The sequence below is a fragment of the Emydura macquarii genome, unplaced genomic scaffold (genome assembly GCF_026122565.2).
Source record: "Emydura macquarii macquarii isolate MOO-44397 ecotype Brisbane River unplaced genomic scaffold, CSIRO-AGI_Emac_v2 contig_2988, whole genome shotgun sequence".
In the NCBI taxonomy this organism is placed as follows: Eukaryota; Metazoa; Chordata; order Testudines; family Chelidae; genus Emydura; species Emydura macquarii.
Window position 1 is genome coordinate 152,573 of NW_027133125.1, and position 23,582 is coordinate 176,154.

The following is a 23,582-nucleotide window of genomic DNA, read 5'->3' on the forward strand; positions in this document are numbered from 1 at the left end:
CTTCTCAGTGTCGTCCGCCAGTCTGGAATCTGCCTGGGGCTCAGGGTGCCTCAGATCTGGGGTCGGAGTCTGCAGCAGCTCCCTGGAGAGAGTTGGTGGTCTGCATCCTCCCTCTTCAGCATCCAGTCCAGACTGAGTTGGATTGCTTCTTTTTATACCTTGCTCCCAGGTTGAGTATGCCCACCAGCAGAAGTGGCGGGGTATAGCTTCCTCAGCCTGCCGTGCATTATTAACCCTGTCTAGGCCAGGGTAGGGCTCGTAGGACCCGTCCCAGGGAGGCACTGGTTGGACGTGTAGAAAGCTATGTAAGGTACATACCCTAAGGTTCTGGAGTATCTTTACTCACCTAACCAGCGCCCCACCATCTACACTTCTGTTTATCCCAGTGCAAGGGTGTGGGCAGTGTATGTACTGTACACAGCACTGTAAGTGTAGACATAGCCTTAGACATGTGACTCCTACTAGGAAGCAATCACTTTTATTTAGAAATAAATAGCTCAACTCTGTTAATCAGTGTTCATTGTCCCCATTTTTTACTACTCTTGTACTTAATTGGAGTTCATCTGTTCCTGCTTCTTTCCCACCTTACAATCTTCTGTGCTATCTGCTGTTTGCTGAAGAAATGATTATGACATTTCAAAATCAGTGTATTATAATTTCACATACACAATGAACAGTGGCAGTAGATGATCATAATGGTCCCTTCTGACCTTCAAGACTATGCCCTAGTCTACACTTACCTGGAGATTTGGTGGCAGTCGACGGGAGTTATGCAAGCTATGTAGAGTGCTGTGCTTCCCTTCCGCACGCCGTCTTCACTGCACTGCACGGACAGGAACCGTGTGTCCATCAACGCAGCGCTACACGGCTTGAAGGGGTGGTTTTATTTAGTCAACTTCCTGATCGATCTGGCGGTGGCGACTTTGCTGCTGTCAGTATAGACATACCTTCAGACTCTATGTGACTCAAGATACAGCGATCTTCAGGCAAATATTCCCAGAAGTTTGGATTAAAATAAATAAGTAAATCACAACAAATTCCCCTAGAAACGGGACATAAAACCCAGATTATTTTTAAACAGGATAGTGCTGGGGACAGCAAGTGCTGTGCCCTTTGTAGAAGGGCTCTCATGTGATCAGATGTTAACATGTTTGATTTTAAAACTAGCTAGTAAATCAGAGTAGAAAGGGATTCCAGCAGGAATGGAAGAGGGTCAACTCTAGCCTTTCTACATCTTAGAGTCCTCATAGATGGTGGACTGGGTAGCTTGCAGATTAATTGATACCGAGCCATTCACTTCTCTGTGACAATGGTAGGCAAGGCATAAATTCTGATCCCATTTAAATCAATAGCAAAACTCCTGTTAACATCAACAGAACCAGGATTTCATCCTTAGGCTACCAGGCCACCACAGCTCAGCCACCGAGAAACCCATATGACAGAAGCCAGATAATTTTGGGCCAGATTCTCAGCTGGTGTATACTGCGATAGCTCCACTGAAGTTTCACTTGGCCCTTTTTACTCCACTGTCTAAAATATGGGGGTCCAGGAGAAACATTTCCTCATGCTTTTGGAAATAAACATTTTTCATGAAAACACAATTAAGAAAAACGACATCTCCAATCTAGGAGGAAGGAAAAAGACAGCTGAGATAGCATTATACTATTCAGCCTGGCAAAACAACCTTGGACAATTACCAGCCAAGGCACAAAATCTACTAGCATGAAGCAGGGGAGTGCAATCTGGGAGGATTTTTCATTAGTTTTACTCACCTGTCCAAAAAAGTTAACTTGCTTATGGCAAGGAGAATTGTGCAAAGATGTGCTATTAAACAGCCTGGTCCCAAATCATGAAATAGACAATGACAAATGCAAATAGGCAAGTTTGTGGAGTCCCATCACGGGCACATCCTTGATGTTTCATACCAGTATCTATGGCTTTCAGATCCCCAGGGTTTTTGGCTTTTACACTTTGGTAATACTTTCAGAGCTTGTCATGCCAAAGAAAGCATATTTGAATAGGACTGAATCCAGCCTGGGCTGATGACAGGTGAACATTGTTACGCTTACAGGTGCTTAGCAGCCCACATTGAATGAGTTGCTGGTCTCAGTCTAGTGGACGACTGTCCATTCTTTTAAAAAAACACCACCACAATTAGCAGTCAGAGGTCAAGGACTGAATGGATATTTAATTCCCCCCTCAACCTGAATGGTGGGCTCTTGAGACAGAGGTAAACACACTTGTGAGGTGGTGGAAGGCAGCTTGCATTCCTGCGCCTGCTCTGAGGGACAGACATCTTTCACCGCCATGCTATCGATGGCTTACTAAAGTCACGAAGGGACAAATCCCAACTGAGTCAACACCAAAACTCCTGAAGGGTGTCGCTAGTAGCAGGATCTAAGCTAATGTGGGGGAAGGAAAATAATAAGTAAATGGAGCCAATCCCTTTGAACTGAGAACTTGAATGGTGAGAACAAACCAATCAGCCAGCTCAGTATTGGGTAGTTATCGGTTTTGCAGGGAAAGGCAACAGAAAGAAGGAGCTGCTTAGAATCCAAGCACTGCTTTACATACACATGGAAGAAGGAATGCAGCACCTCATGTCTGTTCTCCTAAATAAATCAGTACGGATTTGTCTTAAAAAACCCCAAGTCCGTTCCTTCCATCTGTAAATTACTTTAATTTAAATATTTTGAGGTTCACAAAATGCCTTTCGCATCAGACATGCCCCCAAAATACAAAACAGAAACAAAACCTCCTCAAGAGGGTAACTGCTCCCCCTCCGCCCCCCCCCTTTCTTTCTATGCTGGAGTTTATGGACTATGAGCTGGCTGCCCTCCAGGGTCTGACACAATGTCTGGAGTGCTGAGAGCAGCTGGAATTCATTTTCTTTCTTCAAATCTATGCACTCTCAGATGGGGTTGCGTTTTGGCATCTGCCTAGGAGAGAGTTCAGTGCAAAAGAAACTAACCCCAGCCGGTTTTCTTTCCAAACCGGTGCTCGCTGAGCAAAAACAAAACAAAAAAACCCCTTCCCCCTGCCCCCACACATACACACGCAACAGACTGTATCACACAAAGGGTCATTCACGGCTGTTAGAAATGGGTCACATGGAGAAATGTTTGCAGATAAAACCGACAGTTTACCACCCCCTCCCCTGCACACTTTTTTTAAATAAACACCCAGGAGCTGGGGATTGTTGACCTTCGGGAGTCCTGGTCCTGGATACTCCCTCCTCATTGTCACACTTGCAATCCACTCTGCACCGTGCACAAACCGGGCCAAGCTCTGGCAGTTTGGCCGCTGTTCAAGTATGTCAGCGAGTCCAACCCCCCCCCGTCAAGTTCCTGTGTGTAAGGTTCACTGTTAGAAGCGTTACGGTGCAGTTAGGCAGTACAGTGTGTCTCGCTAGTGCTTTTTAGTTCAACATTAGTTCACGTGGGGACGCCCAGAGCCCCCGTGTCACAAAATCACACACTGCAGTTTGTGGGAGCCGGTCGCTCGGTCTCCGCGCCATTTGGTCTTTTTCTTCTTCTTCTGGCTTTTCTCTGGGATCTGTTGCCTGTTTGGAGGAAAGAAAACCAGTGAACCACCAATACTGTTTAGGCGAGGGGTAGATAGACACGTATCTCTAGAGAATCTCTAGGAATCAGTCAGAAGAGACCTCTGGGTTGAAATGGCTATCCCCACTCTCTGACCCCTACAACAGGTCAACCTCTCACCTTCCCTCGAGCACAAGGAGACACGGGGCCCAAAAGTAAAGAAAGAACAAAGGAGCATGACTCTGTCGGTGAGAGTTTCAATGTTTGTGCTGTTCAAAGAGCCAACGTCCCAGCACAGCTACTGCTTACACTACCACATAGCGAGAGAAAGAGATTACAGTTCAGACACAAACTGTTTTTCCTGGGCCTCAGACCAAAGGTCTCTCTCTCACACACCATGTTTCTTAGATTGCTAGTTCTTTGAGACAGGGATGGTGTCTTCATGGGTGCATGAGCAGCACCTAACCTGCTGTAGGCCCTACTGGTATTGGCTAATAGTGATAAGTCACCATCTCACGGCCAGCTGCCCCATTAGAGTCGAGGAGCAGAAGTTAATGAAGTTAGGAGTGAAGAATAGTCATCCATCGGGGATGGGGGGGAGGGGAAACCTCTGCTGCAGCTGCTAGGGAAAAGGAAGGGAAGTACTGTGGCTACAGAAAGGTTAACAGCAGCGAAAGGGGGCTAGGGTTACGTTGCCATGGCAGTGGACTGCAGAGCCACATTTCAGAGCAGATTGCTGTTCTTACTCCTTCTGCTAGAGGGAGCGTGACCTCCACTCACCCTGCCCCCACCAGATGAGAGATGATCTACCACCATAAGTGGCTAGCCAGATTTGCATCCCGGTTTTCAAGGGGTAGGGGGGAGGTGCATGCACAATGGATAGCTAATAGGAGTGATAACGTCTGAAGTGAGAGGGCAAGATACCGCTGTGTGTCCTGGTTAAAATACAATCCTTCCCTCTGCCCCTCACTGCAGGCTGGGCCACGTCATCTGGTAAATATGGTTACCCCTAATGTTCTGTCATGCTGCACTACAGCCTACTCCGACACTGGGGAAACAGAGGGCTGAAGACGGGGCTACAGGAAACAAAATCAGGGGAGAACTGTTGAAGCTTTATGTCTGGCTGGAATTTCCCACAGGCCAAATGAATTGATTTGGAGTCAATTAGTGTTGGTTTTTAAAAACCTGCTATTCAAATGGGTTCTGCCCTGCACTGATGAATAAAACATTTTCCAATCCAGGTAAAATGCTGAGTGGTTCAGAAGGAGAAACTGCTCTGGGTCCTCACCAGAAACCAGCCCCTAGGAGGACACTCCAGGCAGCATGACATCAAAGCAATCAGAAATGCACAGTTGGGATTCCAAGTATGCCACTGCAGCCTTCAATCAATCACTTCACTCAGTAGCTCCTTCTGGTAGTGTTGGATGAGCAATATCTTTAATGCTACTACAATTCCATTTGATTTACACCTCTGTGTCACTGAGGGCTTCCAAAATTTTGTAGGTAACAAACTATCCGGAGTCACATCAAACAGAAAAGGGGGTTGGCTTCTAAACACAGAGCCACATCCTCAGCTGGTGTAAATGGGCATATAGTTTCCATTCATATAGTTTCCCCTTAACACTAATGGGAGTCACACTAATTTCAGTGGAGCTACACTAGTTTACATCAGCTGAAAATCTGGCCCAGAGTTGCAGAATAAACAGGAGAAAGGAAGGCTAAGTAGTTAAACACTGGACTAGGTAGGAGTCAGAAGACTCGGGTTTGATTCCACAGACTGGCTGTGTGTCCTTGGCAACTCAGAATGGTCCAACCATAGTCTCAGGAGTAATCAAGGTGTGTGTTGGGGATAGCCCTAAAACCACCTCCTCGGCTTATGTGATGTACTGAGCACCGAACAGAAAGTGTTCAGGACAAACTTGTCAACTCTTGCAATTTGATCATGAGTCTTGAGATAGTTGGTGTTTTTCTTAAAGCCCCAGCTCCTAGAGTCCTGTACTTATGTGAGAATCTTAGCTTTGATTTCTTTAAAAAAATATGTGACTAGCCCTTATGGTTGCAGAGAAAAGCATAAAAACATGACCCTTGAGAGCTCACAGACTAGAAAGAGACAAAGAAAGAAAGAAAGAAAGAAAGAAAGGGGGGAAAAAGCCAATCTTATGATGTGTGGGGCCTGATTCATGATTTTGGAATGCATGGGATTGCCAGCACTGCATAGCTACAGATAAGTGATTGGTCCTTGACTTCTTCTCCTCACCCCAACCACATTCCACTGAGATAAAATTTTGAAAGACATGTTTAGTGAGCTTTTGCCAGACAGTTAACTCTTTAGAGAACTGACCAGACCCAAATCTACTGGTTAGAGGTATCATTAGGAAGCAAGGTAACATTACCATAGTTTGGGTTTGATATTTAAAAAAAACCAAAAAAACCAAAAAAACATGCCACTTTCACGAACACGGAGCAGCATTGTACAAAGCTGATTTCTGGAAGACAATCCCAGAGACAGAGAATTATCCCCTGCCATGTGTTACAGTGGAAAAGGACTAGTGTAGTTAAAGGGCAAATTTACAGCAGAATGGAGGGCAGATCAGGAAGATCCTGATAGATCCACCTACCAGTTAGATGCTGGTACCACACAGCAGTGCCTCTTTATGGACTGCTTCAGGCCCCTTCCAGCCAATCCCAGCACTTGTAAGAAAAATTGGGAATCAACCCACTGCAGCTCCACTTAGAAGGAGCACAACCATTGGCTGACAGTTGCCATGGAATCCATCAGAGTATAACTCACGTCTCTGGTCCTGTCAAGAGCTACCCCTTATGTTTGTGAAGCAATCTGGAGATAGGTGCTGGGTATTAGGAAATTTTAAATTGCATTTTGCTGACTACACCTGAGCTAACAAGTTGTGACAAAAAAATTTAACAGCTGATTATATCCTCTCCCCGATAGTGGATAATCCGTGATTGTCTTTCAACAGACTTCTCAAAACAGTTGAACAAAATTTAGTTAGTTTTGATTGGCCAGCTAAGTCACATGGCATCATTTCTGTTCTCCGATTGAATGAATGCACAAGCTTTTTTAAGTACTGAAGGCAACAAGGTTGCCCAGGTGTCTAATTTGGCTGGTGAAACCTTTATAACAACTAATGATGCACAAGAAAGAAAGAACCCAGACGTGACTGGAAGGCCCGAGGGCTGGCACATACAGAATATATATTTTTAAATTTAATTTGTTAACTGAAAGCGTTTGACCTGGAGTCACTGAGCAACAAGAAACTGGGAGCCCCACCATACCAATTTTGTAGTAATTTTTCACAATTGCACCAGATAGTGACAAGACTTCAGTGTAATAAATACTAATGCCCAGCCCACTAGCTACAAGGTACTGAATAGTTCAGAAACATCCTGGCATGTTTCCAACTTGTATCTGTAACCCTCCAATAATTTTCCACCCACACCCTCCATCTGCCAGCATGAGATGATTTTGGAAGAGTGGGTAGTACCATCTGCTTTTGATGGATGCTGATTCGAAGCTATGGTAAGATAAACACTAACAGAGAGGCACTGTGTATAAATGCCAAACAAGTTTCATTGCTGGGGAAGCCATTTCTTCCACCTCAGAAGGAAAAACTATAGCTTCATCTGATACCATTAGTTATTAGAAGAAGTCTGTTTGCAGCAATACAGGTCACTGAAGTGGAAAAAAACTCCAGCATTCAAGCCTGAGGCCTTTAAAGATTCTGCAAGTGGCACAACTGGTGTTATAAAAAGAAGACAGAGACCCAATCTTTTCCAGAAGTTATCAGTGTTGGAGGGGGAAAACATGCACAGGTCCAATATTTTAGATTGAGCAACTGGAGAACAGAGATGAAAAAATCCCATTAATGTCTGTGCAGGCCAGGATTTCACCCAGAGTGTGTAACGGATTTGTCAAAGGCCATGGAGGAAGTTTGTGGCAAGGCTGAAAATGAAGCCCTACTCTCCAAGGTGGAAGACCCATGGCTTATCCCCTAGATCACAGCGTTTCTCATAGAAATCAGCTTACGTTTCTCTACTTAGTGGGTAAAAAAAGTGAAATGTCATCTTCAGATTAGAAAATAGCCAATGCCTTCAAGTTTTGGCAACAAGAGAACAACCAGACATTGCAATCGAAATGACAGTGCAATGGAAATCCACACAGTGCCATCCTCATTCACAGACTTACACTGAATCAAAAAGTCAGCAAGCAAAAGTAAGATGGAACTAGCTTTAAGATTCTTCTGCACAATACAATAGTTTAACTGCCTCTCCAGTAATTTTGCCCAGCAGGTGCCAGATGCTGTTATCTGCATCATGTTTTGGACTATAAGCGAAACTGGGGCATTGACCACTCATGACAGTTCAAGATCCCACTGCACTTATCTCAGAATAGGTGTATTCTTGCTAAAAATCCTAGAGTTTTTGTCTTTTAGTGATTAAATTCTGCCTACCGAAAATTCTCCCTCAAGTTTCAGTTGGGTTATTCACCTCCTCTACTTAAAAAGCTGCTGTGTGACACTCACGTGCGCTGTTAAACAGAAAGAAACACACAAAAAACCCCTGCTCCGTGCCACAACAAAGGTGGCTGTAGTTCAGTGATGGGGATTTTTATATACACAGACTAATACTGTATTTTTAAATTACAGCCCTCACTGAGGTCAACTGAAACCAATGATGTACACGACTAAGGACTTCTGGTGTGAGATTCCACTAGATTAGGTCATATACAGGACTAAATGCTGCTTGCAATCATTGCAGATTTATGAGGGTGCAATTCTGGCAGCACTGTTGCAGATTTTCATCAGTGTAACAATATTATTGAGTCCACTGTCTAAAGTTCTTTGGAGTACTGCCCTATAAGAAGTGCTCTGTAGTAAATACAGTGGCATCCCAATAAGCCAATTTAACTGGGACCAGGGCCAGTCGGGTAACCAATAATCGGAGAACGGGCAGCAGGGCTCTGGCTATCAGCCCTGGGCGGTGGAGTTCCCGCTGTTGCACTGACAGCGGGAGCCCCAGCTGCCTGGGGCTTATAGCCTGAAGTCCAGTTGCCCGGGGCTGGCCCCAGGTGGCTGGTGGTTTGGTTAATACAGAGAGCTGGATAATAGAGGCTTGGTTAAACAAGGTTCTACTGTATATTACTTCCAACACAGAGAAAGTTTTAGCAGTTATATTTTTGAAGTCCACATCTGAAACTGGGTGAAACCTGTAGTGGAGTTATGGAAATCAAATGTTTGTAAGCCTCTAAACAAGAAGGGCATCTGGAAAAACCATGAGCAAATTTTCAAAGACAGGTGCAAGCCACAACTCAAAAGATTACTGGCATCAAGGATCATAGACTCATAGAAGTTTAGGGGTGGAAGGGACCTCAGGAGGTCATCTAGTCCAACCACCTGTTCAAAGCAGGACCAACCCCAACTAAATCATCCCAGCCAGGGGTTTTTCAAGCTAGGCCTTAAAAACTTCTAAGGATGGAGATTCCACCACCTCCCTAGGTAACCCATTCCAATACTTCACCACCTACTAGTGAAAAAGTTTTTCCTAATATCCAACTTAGACTTCCCTCACTGCAACTTTGAGACTATTGCTCCTAGTTCTGTCATCTGCCATCACTGAGAACAGCCTAGCTGCATCCTCCCTGGAACTCCCTTTTAGGTAGTTGAAGGCCACTATCTGGATGTGACACAGGATGTCTGTGGAAGACTGGCTAGGGGAAATGGAGAGCATGTTTGAGAGTGTCTGTGGGAGAAGGTGATGTATGTAGATATACAGTTTCACATTTTATTTTCTGATTTTTGTGGATTTGTACTTTGCACTGGTGTTCTGTCTGAGTTTCAGGAATACAGTATAAGACCAGATACACAGTTAGTGTAAATTGGTATAACTCCATGGACTTCAATGGCATTATGCTGATTTACATTAGCTGAGGATCTGGCCCACAGTTTTTGTATGTCAATACTGCATTGTATTGTTCATCACTAATACTTGGTCTACACTTACCCGGCGATTCGGTGGCAGTCGACGGGAGTTATGCAAGCTACGCAGAGTAGCTTGTGTAACTCCCATCGACTGCTGTGCTTTCTTTCTGCGCATTGTCTTCATTGCACTGCAGTGACGGGAACCGTGTTACCGTCAACGCAGTGCTACACCACTTGAGGGGGTGGATTAACAGCGTCAACTTCTGGATCAATTGAGCGGGTCTTCACTGACCGCTCAATCGATCCAGATAGGTCGATCTGATGGCAGCGACTTTGCCGCCGTCAGTGTATATGTACCCTAAAGTAGTGTTTGAATGCATTGTAGATGAATCAAGTATATTGGAAATTATTTTTTATGTGCACAGTTAGATCTGAAAATGTTTAGCACGGACAATGAAGATTTTATACTTTAAAGCATAATTACGTTTTGATAGCTGTGTGTGGGTATGGAACAAGAAGTCCTAATAAATACAAAAGCAGGCTCTTGGGTTCGTGTGTTATGATGACTCAGGAACCGCCTGTCAATGAGGTTAATAGATGGCTGAGTAAAATGTTTTATGGCTCACCTGATTACTCTAACAAGATCATGGAAGGCTTTGTCAACATTCAGAGGTGGGTCCTTGGCACTAGTTTCTATGTATGGGATCTGAAAGACAAAAGCCCAGCATAATAAATACTAGTAACATCTTACATGTGGACAATGAATGTATCTAAAGTGACAACCCAAGGAAATAGAAAGATTGGATGCAAAATGAAGGTTGTCTTATAATGACTTTCAGGTAGTTTCTTAGAGCAAGAGACTGTTTAATAAGTGTGTTCTCATCCAGTACAGCTTCATTCATCTTGAGATATCCCAAAGCCCTCAGCTAACGAATTGATCTAAAACACTATGGGTGAACTCCTGGCCCCAGTGAAGTCACTGGGAGTTTGCCATTGGTTTCAATGGAACCAAGATTTCACCTTCTACATAAAGATAACTTCACTCACCATTGAAATGACCAAAGGGTGAAATGTAGCCTCTGTGTAACAACGTATAGCTGTGCTACACTGGAGTTTGGGGAACGAAGTGAAGATTATATCCAAATGAAACTGCCTGGAGAAAGGCAAATAAGTGAAATGTTGCCATGACATCAAGGTTAACTCTGCAGAAAGGTCACCAAATGCTTACCAAGGATCACCCCATCCTATAATGTGTGCAACATACAAAACAGGTGGAAGAATAAAGTTCCTGATTTGGGGGGAGTAAGTGCAGAGTTTATTAGGACAGATGTTCTTTTTCCCTGAGCTGTATTTGAGGATATGAAGACACACAACTAAAGACAAACTATTTTACATGCCTGCCAGACATTTGCTGAAGATAGTTGAATGACTAAAACCCACCAAAAATTCCTTGCTTGCTACACTGCGTTTTAAGATCCTTGAATGCCAATTTCTACAATTATCTTCCAGACTTTGAAAAACATCTATTCAGGTAATAGAGAAGGTCATTTTCTATTGCCAGCCAAATGAACTTTTGTGGTCACTTGTAGCGTACATACCCAGCAAAGAGACATATTTATAAACCTGGCTTTGGTACTGCTTATGCAAATTCTGCATTTGCACATACAGCATCTTCCAAGCCGCTGAAATTGAGCACAACACAAAAGCTTCTTTACGGGGGTGGGAGTATATATACCCTGAATAATTCACATTATGTTATCTTTAAAAGGCCATTAGGATGCAGCAAGTTCCATTAAGTCTTCCCCATGATTGTGGGCATTTAGAAGTGATTAACCTCATATAATGGTGATTATAATCTTACTTGGGAGCCATTTCTGGAGCCAAACTATAGTATGGATAATAGGGAACTGACATATTGGTTCTGATGTATATGGATTTTACACTCATGTAATTCCGTTATCGTTAATGGACTTACTCCTGATTGACAACAGTCTGAGGCCTGGTCTACACTGACAATGATGGTCGACGTAATGTGGTTGTCTCCACTGGCATGTCAGTTCTGCCAACCTAAATTGCAGTAAAATTTGACTTAATACAATCACCTCCGCGAGTGGCATAGTGATGAAGTCAAATTCTATGGTTCAAATGAGCGTCAGTGTAGGCAGAGCACAACATAAATCAACATCATTGGCCTCTGGGAGGTATCCCATAATGCTCTGTTGTGACCGCTCTGGACATTCGCACTTTGCTGCACCATGGCCATGTAAACAGGAAATAGCTCCTCTCCTCAAGCCCCGGGAAATTTTGATTTCCCATTTCTTGTTTGGTCAGCATGGAGAGAGTTTGGTAGCTGACTGCTCATGGCAACTGCATGCCCCAAATGTGCTCCAGCCTGGAGTCGACCTGAGGTCTTGGATCTCATCAGCCTGTGGGGTGAAAAGTCTGTTCTGGCTCAGCTCTGAGCCAGCAAAAGAAATTTAGATATTTACGAGAAGATATTGCATGGTATGGTGGAGAAGGGCCACAATAGGGGCATGCAGCAGTGCAGTGTTAAAATCAAAGAGCTGAGGCAGACATATCAGAAAACTAGGGAGGCAAACAGTCGTTCTGGTGCGTCACCGAAGACGTGCCACTTTTATAAGGAGCTGCATGCGATTCTCGGTGGTGACCCCACTACTGTGCCACAATGAGCATTGATACCTCCGAAGAATCCCAGTCCAGGATGAATGAGGAGGACTCTGTGGATGAGGAGGAGGAGGATTAGGAGAACAGGGGGCAGGAGAGCGGGGTATCCATTCTACCAGAGAGCCAGGACCTGTTTGTTACCCCAGGGCAGCACAGGCGGGAACAGGACAGCATTACAGACTGAGATGCCAGGGAAGGCACATCTGGTGAGTATGTATAACAAACCACATTTCTGTGGTCATGTCCCAGTCCAGCTTCTTATTTCTGGGGAAAAAGAAGTTTGTGTTTCTGTGGGGATGGGCTTCCTGGGGGTTAATAAACTTCAGCAGAGCGTTACCTCCCTAAATAGACTATTTATATGCAGAGGGATGCTCCAAGAATCCTCCGTGGATATCTCCAGGAAACTTTCATGTAGGTACTCTGCAATACTTTGCAGAAGGTTTCTGAGGAGGGCAGCCTTATTTTTTCCACCATGGTAGGACACTTTTCCCCACCACTCCGCTATTAAATAAGCAGGCATATTTGCAGAACACACATAGCAACATAAGGGCCAGGCCTGTACCCCAATGCTTGCAGGAAATCTTCCCTTTCCGCCCATGTTACCCTTAGGAGACTGATATCACACATGGTCACCTAGGGAAGATGGTGCAAGTTTACCCGACCAATATAGTCACTGCGTCTTATTCCCCTGATGTGGATGGTGTCCCTGGGCCCCTACACAGACAATTCCTAGCCATGATATTGTTGGCCTGGGTGTTATGGGTCCGGGAACTGGTGCCCTCTTTTTTTTCCTCCAGCGACACCTTCAACCACACCCTCTTCCAATCCCTTTTTGATCAACTCCTCCCAAACCGGTCTTTGGGATGGTAAAGCCCAATTATCCTTTTCCTTGATTATGTGTGGATTAGGGAAATTAGTGTTATACAAACTTCCCTGTTATGGATGCAAGGGCCCTTACTTACCATGTCTGGAATGGCACTCCAACCCGTGCAAGAAGTACAGATTGGTATGCGGGTCTGGCTTTGCCTTGTGAATATGTAAGGGAGTTCTTTTTACATTGTAACATTTCTTTTACTCCATGGGGTCAGCTAACAATGGCAACTTTGTGCTTTGCTTGCCTTACAGTGGACACCTTGGCCTTTACCTCGTCTTCCACTCCCGCAGAGTGCCTTTCCCAAATTAGGAAGCAGAAAAAAAACCTTGGGATGACATGTTTAATGAACTAATGAATTCCTCCACAGCTGCTGACACAGAGCTCAGAGCCTGGAGGATGTCCTTGCCAGGAAAACTAAACATGGAACACAGAAAATCAGCATAGGAGCAGGCACGTGCAACACAACAAAAGATGTTGCATATTATGAGGGATCAGTCTGACATACTGAGGTGTCTGGTAGAGCTCCAGGAAGAGCAGCAGCAGGACAGACTGCCTCTGCAGCCCCTGCAAAATGCTCAGCCAACAAGCTGTTTCCCAGCCCCCACCCTCAAGCATTCTAGGAGGAGGTTGAGCAGGGTGCAGTACCTGGTGCATTCCATGCCGGTGGAGGCGAGCGGAAAGAGACAACACCCCTTTTAAGACCTAGGAATGTGCATGATTTGCTGTTTGCACATTCACACTTTGCACTGGCTCCCCAAGCAGCCTTATGAGAATGTTAAATTATCTTCCTTTCCTCCCTCCTGCCCCCATAACTGATCACCAATAAAACTTTACTGCTTTAAAAAACATTTCTCTTTGTTCATGGAGAGCTTGGGGATTGCCGGCGGGGAAAGAAGGGGAGGACGCCAATGGTGTGAGGATGGGGGATGGGAATGGAAGGCACAGAACTGACAGACATACATTACTGCGGTTCATTCCAAAAACGGGTTTTCAATGCTTCCCTGAGGTGCAGCGCTCCGCAGTTGGCTCTTAGCGTAGCATTGGAATCTGGCAGCTCAAAATTAGCGGCCAGCCTATCAGCCTCCACGACCCAACCTTGGGAGAACTTTTCACCTTTGTTTCACAAACATTATGGAGCACATACCAGGCAGAGATAACAGTTGAGGTGCTGTGTTCACTGATGTCTAACTAGTGAGCAAGCAGCACCATCTTGCCTTTAAGCAGCCAAATGGACATTCCACCACCATTCTGCACTTACTGAGCCTATTATTGAAATGCTCCTTCTCGCTGTCCAAGTGCCTTCATTAGCCAGGGGAGCAAAGGGTAGGCAGGATCTCCAAGGATCACTATTGGCTTTCAACATCCCCAATATTTATTTTTTGGTCAGGGAAGAATGTGCCTGCCTGCATCTTTTTGAACAGACCTGAGTTCCTAAAGATGCACGAGTCATGCACCTTTCCAGACTACCCCACACTGATGTCAGTGAAATGTCCCCTGTGATCCACAAGGGCCTGCAACACCATTGAGAAGTATCCCTTTCAGTTTATGTACTCTGTGGCACGGTGGTCTGGTACTAAGATAGGGATGTGCGTGCTATCTATTACCCTTCCCTCCTCCCCAGTTTGGGAACCCCATTGGGGCAAACCCATCCACTATGTCCTGCATGTTTCCCAAAGTCACTACCCTTCGTAGCAGAAGTCTATTAATGACTTGGCACACTTTCATCACAGCAGTTCCCACGGTGGATTTACCAACTCTGAATTGATTCCCAGCTGACCAGTAGCAGTCAGGGGTTGCCAGCTTCCACAGAGCGATGGCCACTTGCTTCTCCACTGTCAGAACAGGTCTCAAGCGAGTATTCATGCGCTTCAGGGCTGGGGACAGCTGTGCGCAAAGTTCAAGGAATGTGGCCTTTCGCACACGAAAGTTCTGCAGCCACTGATCATCATCCCGCACCTTCATAACGATGTGGTCCCACCAGTCAGTGTTGTTTCCTGAGACCAGAACCGGTGCTCCACTGCCTGAAGATGGTGTATGACAGCCTACAGCAAACAGGAATTGTTTTGTTCTCTCTGCTTGTAGCAGGGCGGCCTCAGTAACATTACAATTTTCTGCCCTGTGGCTCCTGTCTCAGCCTTGAAAGTATTGCAGGATAAGTCATGAGGTGTTTGTGACGCCCACAATGATAGTGCAGAGCTGAGCAGGCTCCGTGCCCCTCTGGCAATGGCGTGCGTGCGGCACAGACTGAAGGGTTTAGAAAAACGGCACGAAAAAGCATTTGTCCATTTGTTTGGGAGAAGAAGGAAGAGGGAGGGAGTACGTTGAATCATGAAAGGATGACAACCTTCCCAAAAGCCTCTGTGTCTAGTTGCACTGTGGGATAGTTACCCACACTGCACTGCTTTGTCGACCCAAGCGCAACTAGTGGGGATGCAATATCCTGACGCAATGAGTGTGGTGTGATCATGCTCCTGCTACTTCTAAAATTCGGTGAGTGAAAGTTGATTTAAAATCAATCAACTTCACTCCGTAGTGTAGACATACCCTGAGATCAGAATCAGGTCCTGTGTAGCTAACTACCTCTTCTGCATTTTCATTTGAAGAGTGTCGTCTGTCCATCTTACATGCTCATTCCACTCAACTGCAAATAACTTGCATTACATAACTTTATGATCACATACACAGTGTAGTTGTAGCCCTGTGAGTCCCAGGATATTAGAGAAGGAAGGTGGGTGAGGTAATCTCTTTTACTGGACCAATTTCTGTTGGTGAGAGAGACAAGTTTTCGAGACTGAGTGGTTCCTTTCCCAGACCTGAAGAAGAGCTCTGTGTGGCTCAAAAGTTTGTCTCTCTCACCCACAGAAGTTGGTCCAATAAAAGATATCACCTTACCCACTTTGTCTCTCTAATGACTTTATGATCGTAATAGCTCTGCTAAAGTATGGTGTATAGAGCTGGTACTGTTTCAGCAATGTATTGGCCCTACTGGAAGTAACCTCTCTCTATACTGCATTTTATTTGAATATGTAATTGCAGATGTTTAATTATAAGAGAAGGCACCTAATTTAATTCCAAATGCAGAATGAGTCCCATTCTGAATGCCTGTAATGGAACTTAAAAGCAGTGCAATTGCCAAAACAACGTGCAAATAAAGAAACACCCACAAACTTACATTATGTTTAGTTGCCATTTCTCTTCCTTGTTCCCTAGTGATTTTCCGCAAATGCATTAGATCAACTTTGTTGGCCACCAATATCATTGGAAAAGACTCTCTGGAAGAAAGCAATATTAGGAGACTTTCAATATAAAGTGTTCAGTGTAAGCTTCCTTTTAAAATGCTACCACCATCTAGCATTTTCAGCTAGAAAGATACAGTAAATAGGCTTTTAGCAGCTTCATTATAATTAGGCTCGGAGAGGATTAGATTTTTAATCAGTAAATGTTGGTAAATGTCAATTTCACTGTACACGCACAAACCTATGGAAAAAAACACTTACTTTCTTTATCTATCTGTATATTTTGATTATTATTAAAGATTGTGTCATGGAGGTCACGGATTCCATGACTTTCCGGGACATCCACGACTTCTTCTGGGGCAGGGCTGGAGAAGCGACCAGGCCCTGGGCCGTGGAGCAGTGGCTGGGGTTGGGCCAGCCCTCCTGGGGCTGAAGTAGCAGCAGACTGCGGCGGGAACAGTTGCAAGCCCTGGCAATGCTCTGTTTGTCCTCCCTCTGCCAGGGTATTTTTAGTAAAAGTCAGGGACAGGTCATGGAGTTTAGTGAATTTCTGTTCGTCCCTGACTTTTACTAAAAATACCCATGACAGAATCTTAACTTTAATTAGTATCGATGAAAAACGCTGCCTGAGAATTTCTTAGAGTCCAAATCCAGTGATTTAGACTTTTAGATTACATTTGTTACAAATGGACTTGTGAGTGAAAAGAGGTATGATTTGTTGATTTAAGGATGATTTAGTCAGGGTCGGTCCTGCTTTGAGCAGGGGGTTTGAATAGATGATCTCCTGAGGTCCCTTCCAACCCTTATCTTCTATGATTCTATACTCCATGTAACAGTCTACCGACAATTAACTAAAGCTGTAGATTTGTTATGTCCATGGCTTCTATGACAAACTGGGCTAAATCCTGACCTAGTATAAATCAGCATAGATCCACTGAAGTCAATGGAACTATGCCAGTTTACACCAACCGAGCATTTGGCTGTGTGTCTTTTAAGTCCCACCCCCCAATATAATCATGATCTGTCACTAATGCTAGTACAGTATTCCACAGAGCAAGATTCTCCCATGAATTTTTACCCACCTGGCCCTATGTATGTCCAGTGGAGCAAGTGTTGAATGGGTTTTAACTAGATTAGAACCTGCTAAATATGATGAAATGGTTTTTACTATTTTATTGTAAAACAATTGATTTTCCCTAACTATTTCTTTAGGAAAAAACTTAATAAAAATATCACGTGCCGGGATTTTCTCCTTTACTTTCTAAAAAACCTTCTCGAATTATGATTTCTATATTTTTTGCAATGACAGGAGCCATAATATTTGCCACGACAAGTAGCCAGCCTTACTTATTTGCATAAAACTTTTGACTGCATTTACTTTAAGTTCACATGAATTTTCAACCTCTTTTTTTCACTGAGACAAAGAAGGACTTAGTCTTTTCTCTGGCATACTGCTTTAAACTGTGGCTAAGAGACACTGTATACAGCTCCTTGAATTTTAATTTACTCTCACAGTTAATTATAATAATATGAATTTAATTAAATGCCTGAGCAATAATATATCTTGATTCTATGACTACTCTAGGGTAAATGCTTTGCTTTTTTCAATGGTCCATTCTTCGCTAGTTCGCGGCACAGTGGTAGAAACAGACTAAATTTGGACAGTATGTAATTCGCCTTGTTCAATTCCGAAATAAACCTCTGGACATTGTTCCCTGTAGTGAGTTGTATGATTGCAATTTGAACAAGGCAAATACAGCTGTTGACTTTACAGTAGTTAAATGTAATAAAAAAGCACTGTCTTTTAAACAGCTCTTCCAAAGAGGAAAACCACAACTAGTTTCGATTTCAAATCTACAAAAATAAATGCTTAAGTGGACATATGATTGTTAAGATGAAAACACAGCCAAATTCTGTTCTGTTACACTGGTGTAAAACTGGAGTAGCTACTGAACTCAGTGCAGAATTCAGTGCCAGCTAGTATGAAAAACTCTTTACCCATCCTGCTAATAGAGCCTGAGCTTTTAAAAATGATTCCAGTTTTTAAATAAGCTAAATTTACTTTTTATCATTTGAACTGTTTGTTTACTTTATGCACTTCACTCAGGTTGGGCTGGGAAAGGAGAACATTTTTCTTTCTATTCAATTTCACTTCCCAGTTCTCATGCACTAGCTGTTGTGTTCGTGTTTCCAACATTGCTAAAGGAGGGGAAGAAATTTTCATACCAGAATCAAAAGGGTGACTTATTTACATTGAATTTAATTAGATAAAACTCATGTTTTTTCATGATAGGTTATTGAATATTGTCTCATTCTCTCTCAATTTACAAAGCCCCCACTCTCGATCAAGCTTAGGCTTGGAATTTAAGAGAATGTGGTATATATGGAGAAAATCCTACTTCTGTATCTACGTGGCAAATAAAAGGATGGCCATTTATGTTACCCTAGATGCAGTAAAAGGGTAGCTTTTTCTTCATTTCCCACTCTTGTGGACTTTGTTTAGGGCACTTCAATGGAAAAGCATTCCAGCAGTGAACCTTCCATGATCTGAGTCCACCCCTCTTTTAGGGGAATTATTCAGAACTGAAAAGAAGATAGCAACAAGGACTGAATCCTCAGGCAGCTTCTCCTGAGGTTTCCCTTGATTAAAAAAAATTATGAATGGAAAAATTAGATGTTTTAAAGCTGAAGGGATGCATGATCTAGATTCACATTCCACCCAGGAAAAATGGAAAAAACACATGTGCTGGAATGGAGAAGAGTGAATTATTAACAAGATAAAAAGACCCCTGAGCTTCCTCTTTGATCTTTCTGAAGTATTGGCTTATCACAGGGTTGGAGCTCTAATATTCCCCTATCTCTTTTACTCACAAAATGTTAGAGGATTGGATTATCCACCCCTATATAAATCTCCCATCAACCATTAATTCCCAGACACTTAAATGTAAGAACACAGCATGGGCACCGGGTATGTAAGGCTAAGGAAGGCTTAGCCTTCCCTGAGAGCCAGGCGTGCCCCTGCCCACACTCCACCCCCTCCTGCTGCATCCCACTGGCGTGGGTCTGACATCGGTAGCAGTCTCTTGGCTGGCTGCCTCTCTGCTGAAGCGGACCCAGCCAGAGGGATTTAGGGTTGTTGGGGCTGGCGCTCTGGGGGTGGGGCATCGCAGCACTCCAGCAGTAGGGGCTGTGGGGAGGATGGGCTGGGGCAGGGCAGCGCTAGGGGCAGGGGCCGGCCAACATGGGGCAAGGGTGGGTTGGGGCAGCGGCTCTGGGAGTGCTCAGGCTGCCTGGCACTGGGACGCTTTGGGCTCCAGCACTGACTCTGAGGGCTCGCCCCAGCCGGCTGAGCTGTGATGGGAGAAGGGGCGTAGCTTCAGGCAGAAGGGGCGGGGCCAGAGGCTAGCCTCCCCACATGGGTGGTTCACCAGCTGCCCATGGAACACAGAGATGTTGTTCATTTAACAATACCACCCAGCTCTCAGAGCTTTCCTTCTATATATCTCAAAGCACTTGACAAAGGAGGGTAAGTGACTTTACCCCCATTTTAAAGATCTGGAAACTGAGGTACAGAGAGGAAGAAGTGACTTGCTCAAGGTCACCCAGCAGGCCGGTGGCAGAGCCAGGATTAGAACCCAGATCTCCTGAGTCCCAGTGCAGTGCTCTACCTGCTGGATCATATTTCTGCCAAAGCAGCAGGCATTCGAGTTAAGAGAGCTCTTCCCTCCAGTGCACTCACCTGTCTTTGACTCGGAGAATCAGCTGGTGGAACCTATCCACGTGTTCAAAGCTGGCTTTGTCTGTGACTGAAAAGACGATGAGGAACCCGTCCCCTGTCCGCATGTATTGCTCCCGCATAGCGCTGAACTCCTCTTGCCCCGCAGTGTCTAGAACTAATAAAGAGAGGAGGGGGAGAAGATTGTTAGTCGTTCTGCTGGTACTGCCATCACTACATTGCATATTCCTCCACATTTCCACTTTCACTGGGACGATCATCTGTCAGGATACAATAGGTGCCATCCAAGGCTACCACTTTGCTTCCGTGGTCAAATCAGGTGTCAGTATTGATTTGTGATCACAGAACATTCCTAGCCACACAAGCGAGTACAGTGAGAAGTGCTATCAAATCTCCATTGTGCCATTGCTATCCAACCTTCACTGTACCATCTCCTTCCCTACATCTACCACCCCAGCACAGGACTAGATGGTTTCCACCTTCCTCCAGAGCATCAAGCACTGGTCAGTGCCAGAAGCAGGATACTAATTTGGTGCATCAGCACTCTGCCTGGTCATGGCTAACGTATTTTAATCCTCAACCTTCCCACGTCGCAGCCCTTGCTGCTCCCTACATAGGAAAGCCCATGTCTAGGAGGGTAGGTAGACACCAGTTCAGAGGACACTGCTGTTCCATAAACCAGCTATCCAGGTGCAGCTGGGACACACACTGGAATAATTCTTTTTGTTTACATTCCTTATCCGAGACCAACATTATTTTGCAGTTCTTTGCTCCCAGCTGAAGGAGGAGAGCCGCAGAGTCACTCCTAAATATATCATCCTAAAGCCACTAGATGGCTAGAAAAGACAGTAAAGTTATAAGTGACCTCCCTGTAAGAGGTTTAGTCTGCAGCCTAGGCATACTTCTGTAGGTGTGCTTATGTCTTGCATCTGTCAGTGACAGTGCTTAGCAATCTGACACCTACACCATGTCCTCCAGCATGCTACTATCACAGTAGCAACCAAGATGGGCAGCGACTGCTGCACTCCAAGTCTATGCTGGCTCTAATGGGTTAGTCTCCTTTTACTGCCTCTAATTCATTCAGTCTTACCACCCTGCATAGCTGTGAGGGGTCCCGGTATGCTATATTAGGGGCCAGATCAGGAGGAAACTACATTTGTATTCTGGATAAATATTGCACATATATACGTAAGGGGAGTGGCAATTTTTGGTCACAGGGTTAAATCATTCACCAGGTTTTGGGTTGGAGGGGGAAAAAAAGATATCCTATGAGGGCATATTAAGAAGGACCTTGGGACTATTTCATTTTACTTTAGCGCAGTAAGCAGGGATCTGAAAGGGGGTACAAATGTAGGGGTAGAAGGAACCTCGAGAGGTCATCTAGTTTATGCCCCTATGCTGAGGCAGGATTACGTATACTTAGATCATCCCTGATGGTGTTTGTCTAGCCAGTTCTTAAAAACCCCTAGTGATGGGGATTCCACAGCCTCTCTAGGTAACCTGATCTAGTATTTAACCATCTGCATAGTTAGAAAGTTTTTCGTAATATCTAACTTAAATCTCTCTTATTGCAAACTAAACCCTAAGTTCTTGCCCTACCCAATGTGAACTATGGCTGTATCTCATACAATCGATTTACCCTCAGATTGCAGAGGGAACAGAGTCATGAGAGTGGACCTGTCTTGCCCTTCAGTCATTCTACATTACCTGTTTCACACTGAAATGCTGGAGATCCTTAATGTTTTATTACCAGTGCTGGAGTCTTAGTTTGCCAATCATACCCATGTGAGCAGAGGAACAAGGACGGAAGGAAGACATGGGAAGGGATACAGGAAGTGATTGAGGTCAAGGACTTAATAGGATTCCAAAAGAGATGGACATTTATTAAGAATGTCCAGAGTTATAAGTAACAAACATTTCAAAAGGGATGTTAAAACTTAGAGATTGGCTTGCGCCCGGAAGCACAAACTATCAGAGATCAGGATGAGGCGGGCAAGTTATCTCACATTGGCCATCTGTGGGATTCTTACACCTTCCTCTGATGCATCTGGTGTTGGCCACTCTCAGAGGCAGCCTACTGGACCTCAGCTCTGAGCCAGTCTGGCAACTGATGCATCCCTACAGGTTCAGCCAGCCAAATCTGCATGCCCGGGGTTCACTTCTGTAGCCAGCAGGAATGCCCCAAAATGGTGACCTTACAAGTCAGTGAGCATGTGAAGAAGCCGAGGGGTAGCAGTTAAATGGGATCCTCCAAGCAGAAATGGCAACGCAGAGTGGGATGTTGGCTATTCAAATGAGTAGGGAAGATACTGGGTTAGAAAAGTAAAGCTGAGAGCTGCGGCAACTAAAGACACATTGTCTGCCAGCATTTGCTGCCCTCACATGCACCAGGAAAGGAGGCATAGGGACACAAGCAATCTACTGATTAGGCTGAGGTTGCTTGACACAGCTTTTCTTGTCGGGCAGGTTTGTGACCCTAATAAAGCACTCCTTGTTTGCGACAGCTGTTGCGGCTGCCTTGGTTTCTAGAGGATTAGCACCCTGGAGCTGCTTCAATCCTGGCGCTAGCTGCAGAGTCAGCACGGGTAGCCAGCTACGCCAGCATGCTAAACATATCACGTGCAGTAGTGTACATGCTATCTGCCTCTGGGTGTTAGGCCTTTATATTAAGGAAAAGTGTCCCAACCCCTGAAACTGAAGGACTCATTCTGATTCACGTAAGGAATAGCACTAGTAAATGGATAACAAAGGCTTGCTGGACTGAGTGGGTAACCTTTAGACAACATGTTATTCTCCCACGCCTCTAGAAGTCTGGAAGCAAAGGGAACCTTGGAAACGGTTCCCGTGCAGGCTAATTCTTTAGTGCAAGTTACAGTATGACAAAACCTGGGCTGCTTTACGGCGGGTCAACTTCTGTGCCGTGGGCTGGAGTGCATACATGGGACAGAACCAAGAGAATGGGGATGGGGAGGAAGAGTGTGAGAAACTTCATCCCTCTGTACATTCCTGGTGCTCATGAACAATGACCAGCTACAGTTGGACATGGTGCGGAGGCAGGCACCACAAAGAGAATGTGACATCAGCCAATATCTCTGGCGGGATAGGGACAATCTGTACCTTGGAGCCACCCTCCAATGCACTCCCTCCCTTAGAGTCCAGTGGCGAATTCTGGCTGAGTCAGCTAAAATCCCGCTGGAGGGCTCTCCCTGCAGTCTGGCCCTCCCTCCAAAACAGCCTGTGGCTTCAATCTGTAACCTCAGACTGAAGGCTTTCCTCATCCTGTGGTTTTCCCTGCAGGATTCTTCAGCCCTGCTGGTGTTTGCTATGCCCTCAGTCGTCTGTCTTTTGCACGACTTACAGAGTAAGTTCAGGCAGGGAGGTCTTTTGCGTGTGTCTCTCTGTTGCACATCGTACTGCAGACTAATTTTGTTAGAGAAATATTTTCCCTGCTGTCTTCCATGTAAACATTTCTACAAACTGCCCCCCTCTGGAGCTCTCCCCTTCCTCGTTAGATGTGCAATCAGTAAGCATCACTGTCTCCAGTTACTACTCCCTTGGGGCTGCATGGAATAC

General features: G+C 44.8%; 1 protein-coding gene across 1 annotated transcript in view; it reads right to left on the reverse strand.

The window, feature by feature from the left end:
- Positions 1-2,170: 2,170 nt before the first annotated feature.
- MRAS (muscle RAS oncogene homolog) overlaps positions 2,171-23,582 on the reverse strand; it is a 61,944-nt gene continuing 40,532 nt past the window's right edge. Inside the window, exons 3-6 of the mRNA XM_067570060.1 lie at positions 20,013-20,166; positions 16,210-16,309; positions 10,105-10,184; positions 2,171-3,562 (exon numbers count right to left, since the gene is read on the reverse strand). Coding sequence (XP_067426161.1) covers positions 3,463-3,562; positions 10,105-10,184; positions 16,210-16,309; positions 20,013-20,166 — 434 coding nt within the window. The 3' untranslated portion in view covers positions 2,171-3,462. The remainder of the gene's footprint in view (positions 3,563-10,104; positions 10,185-16,209; positions 16,310-20,012; positions 20,167-23,582) is intronic.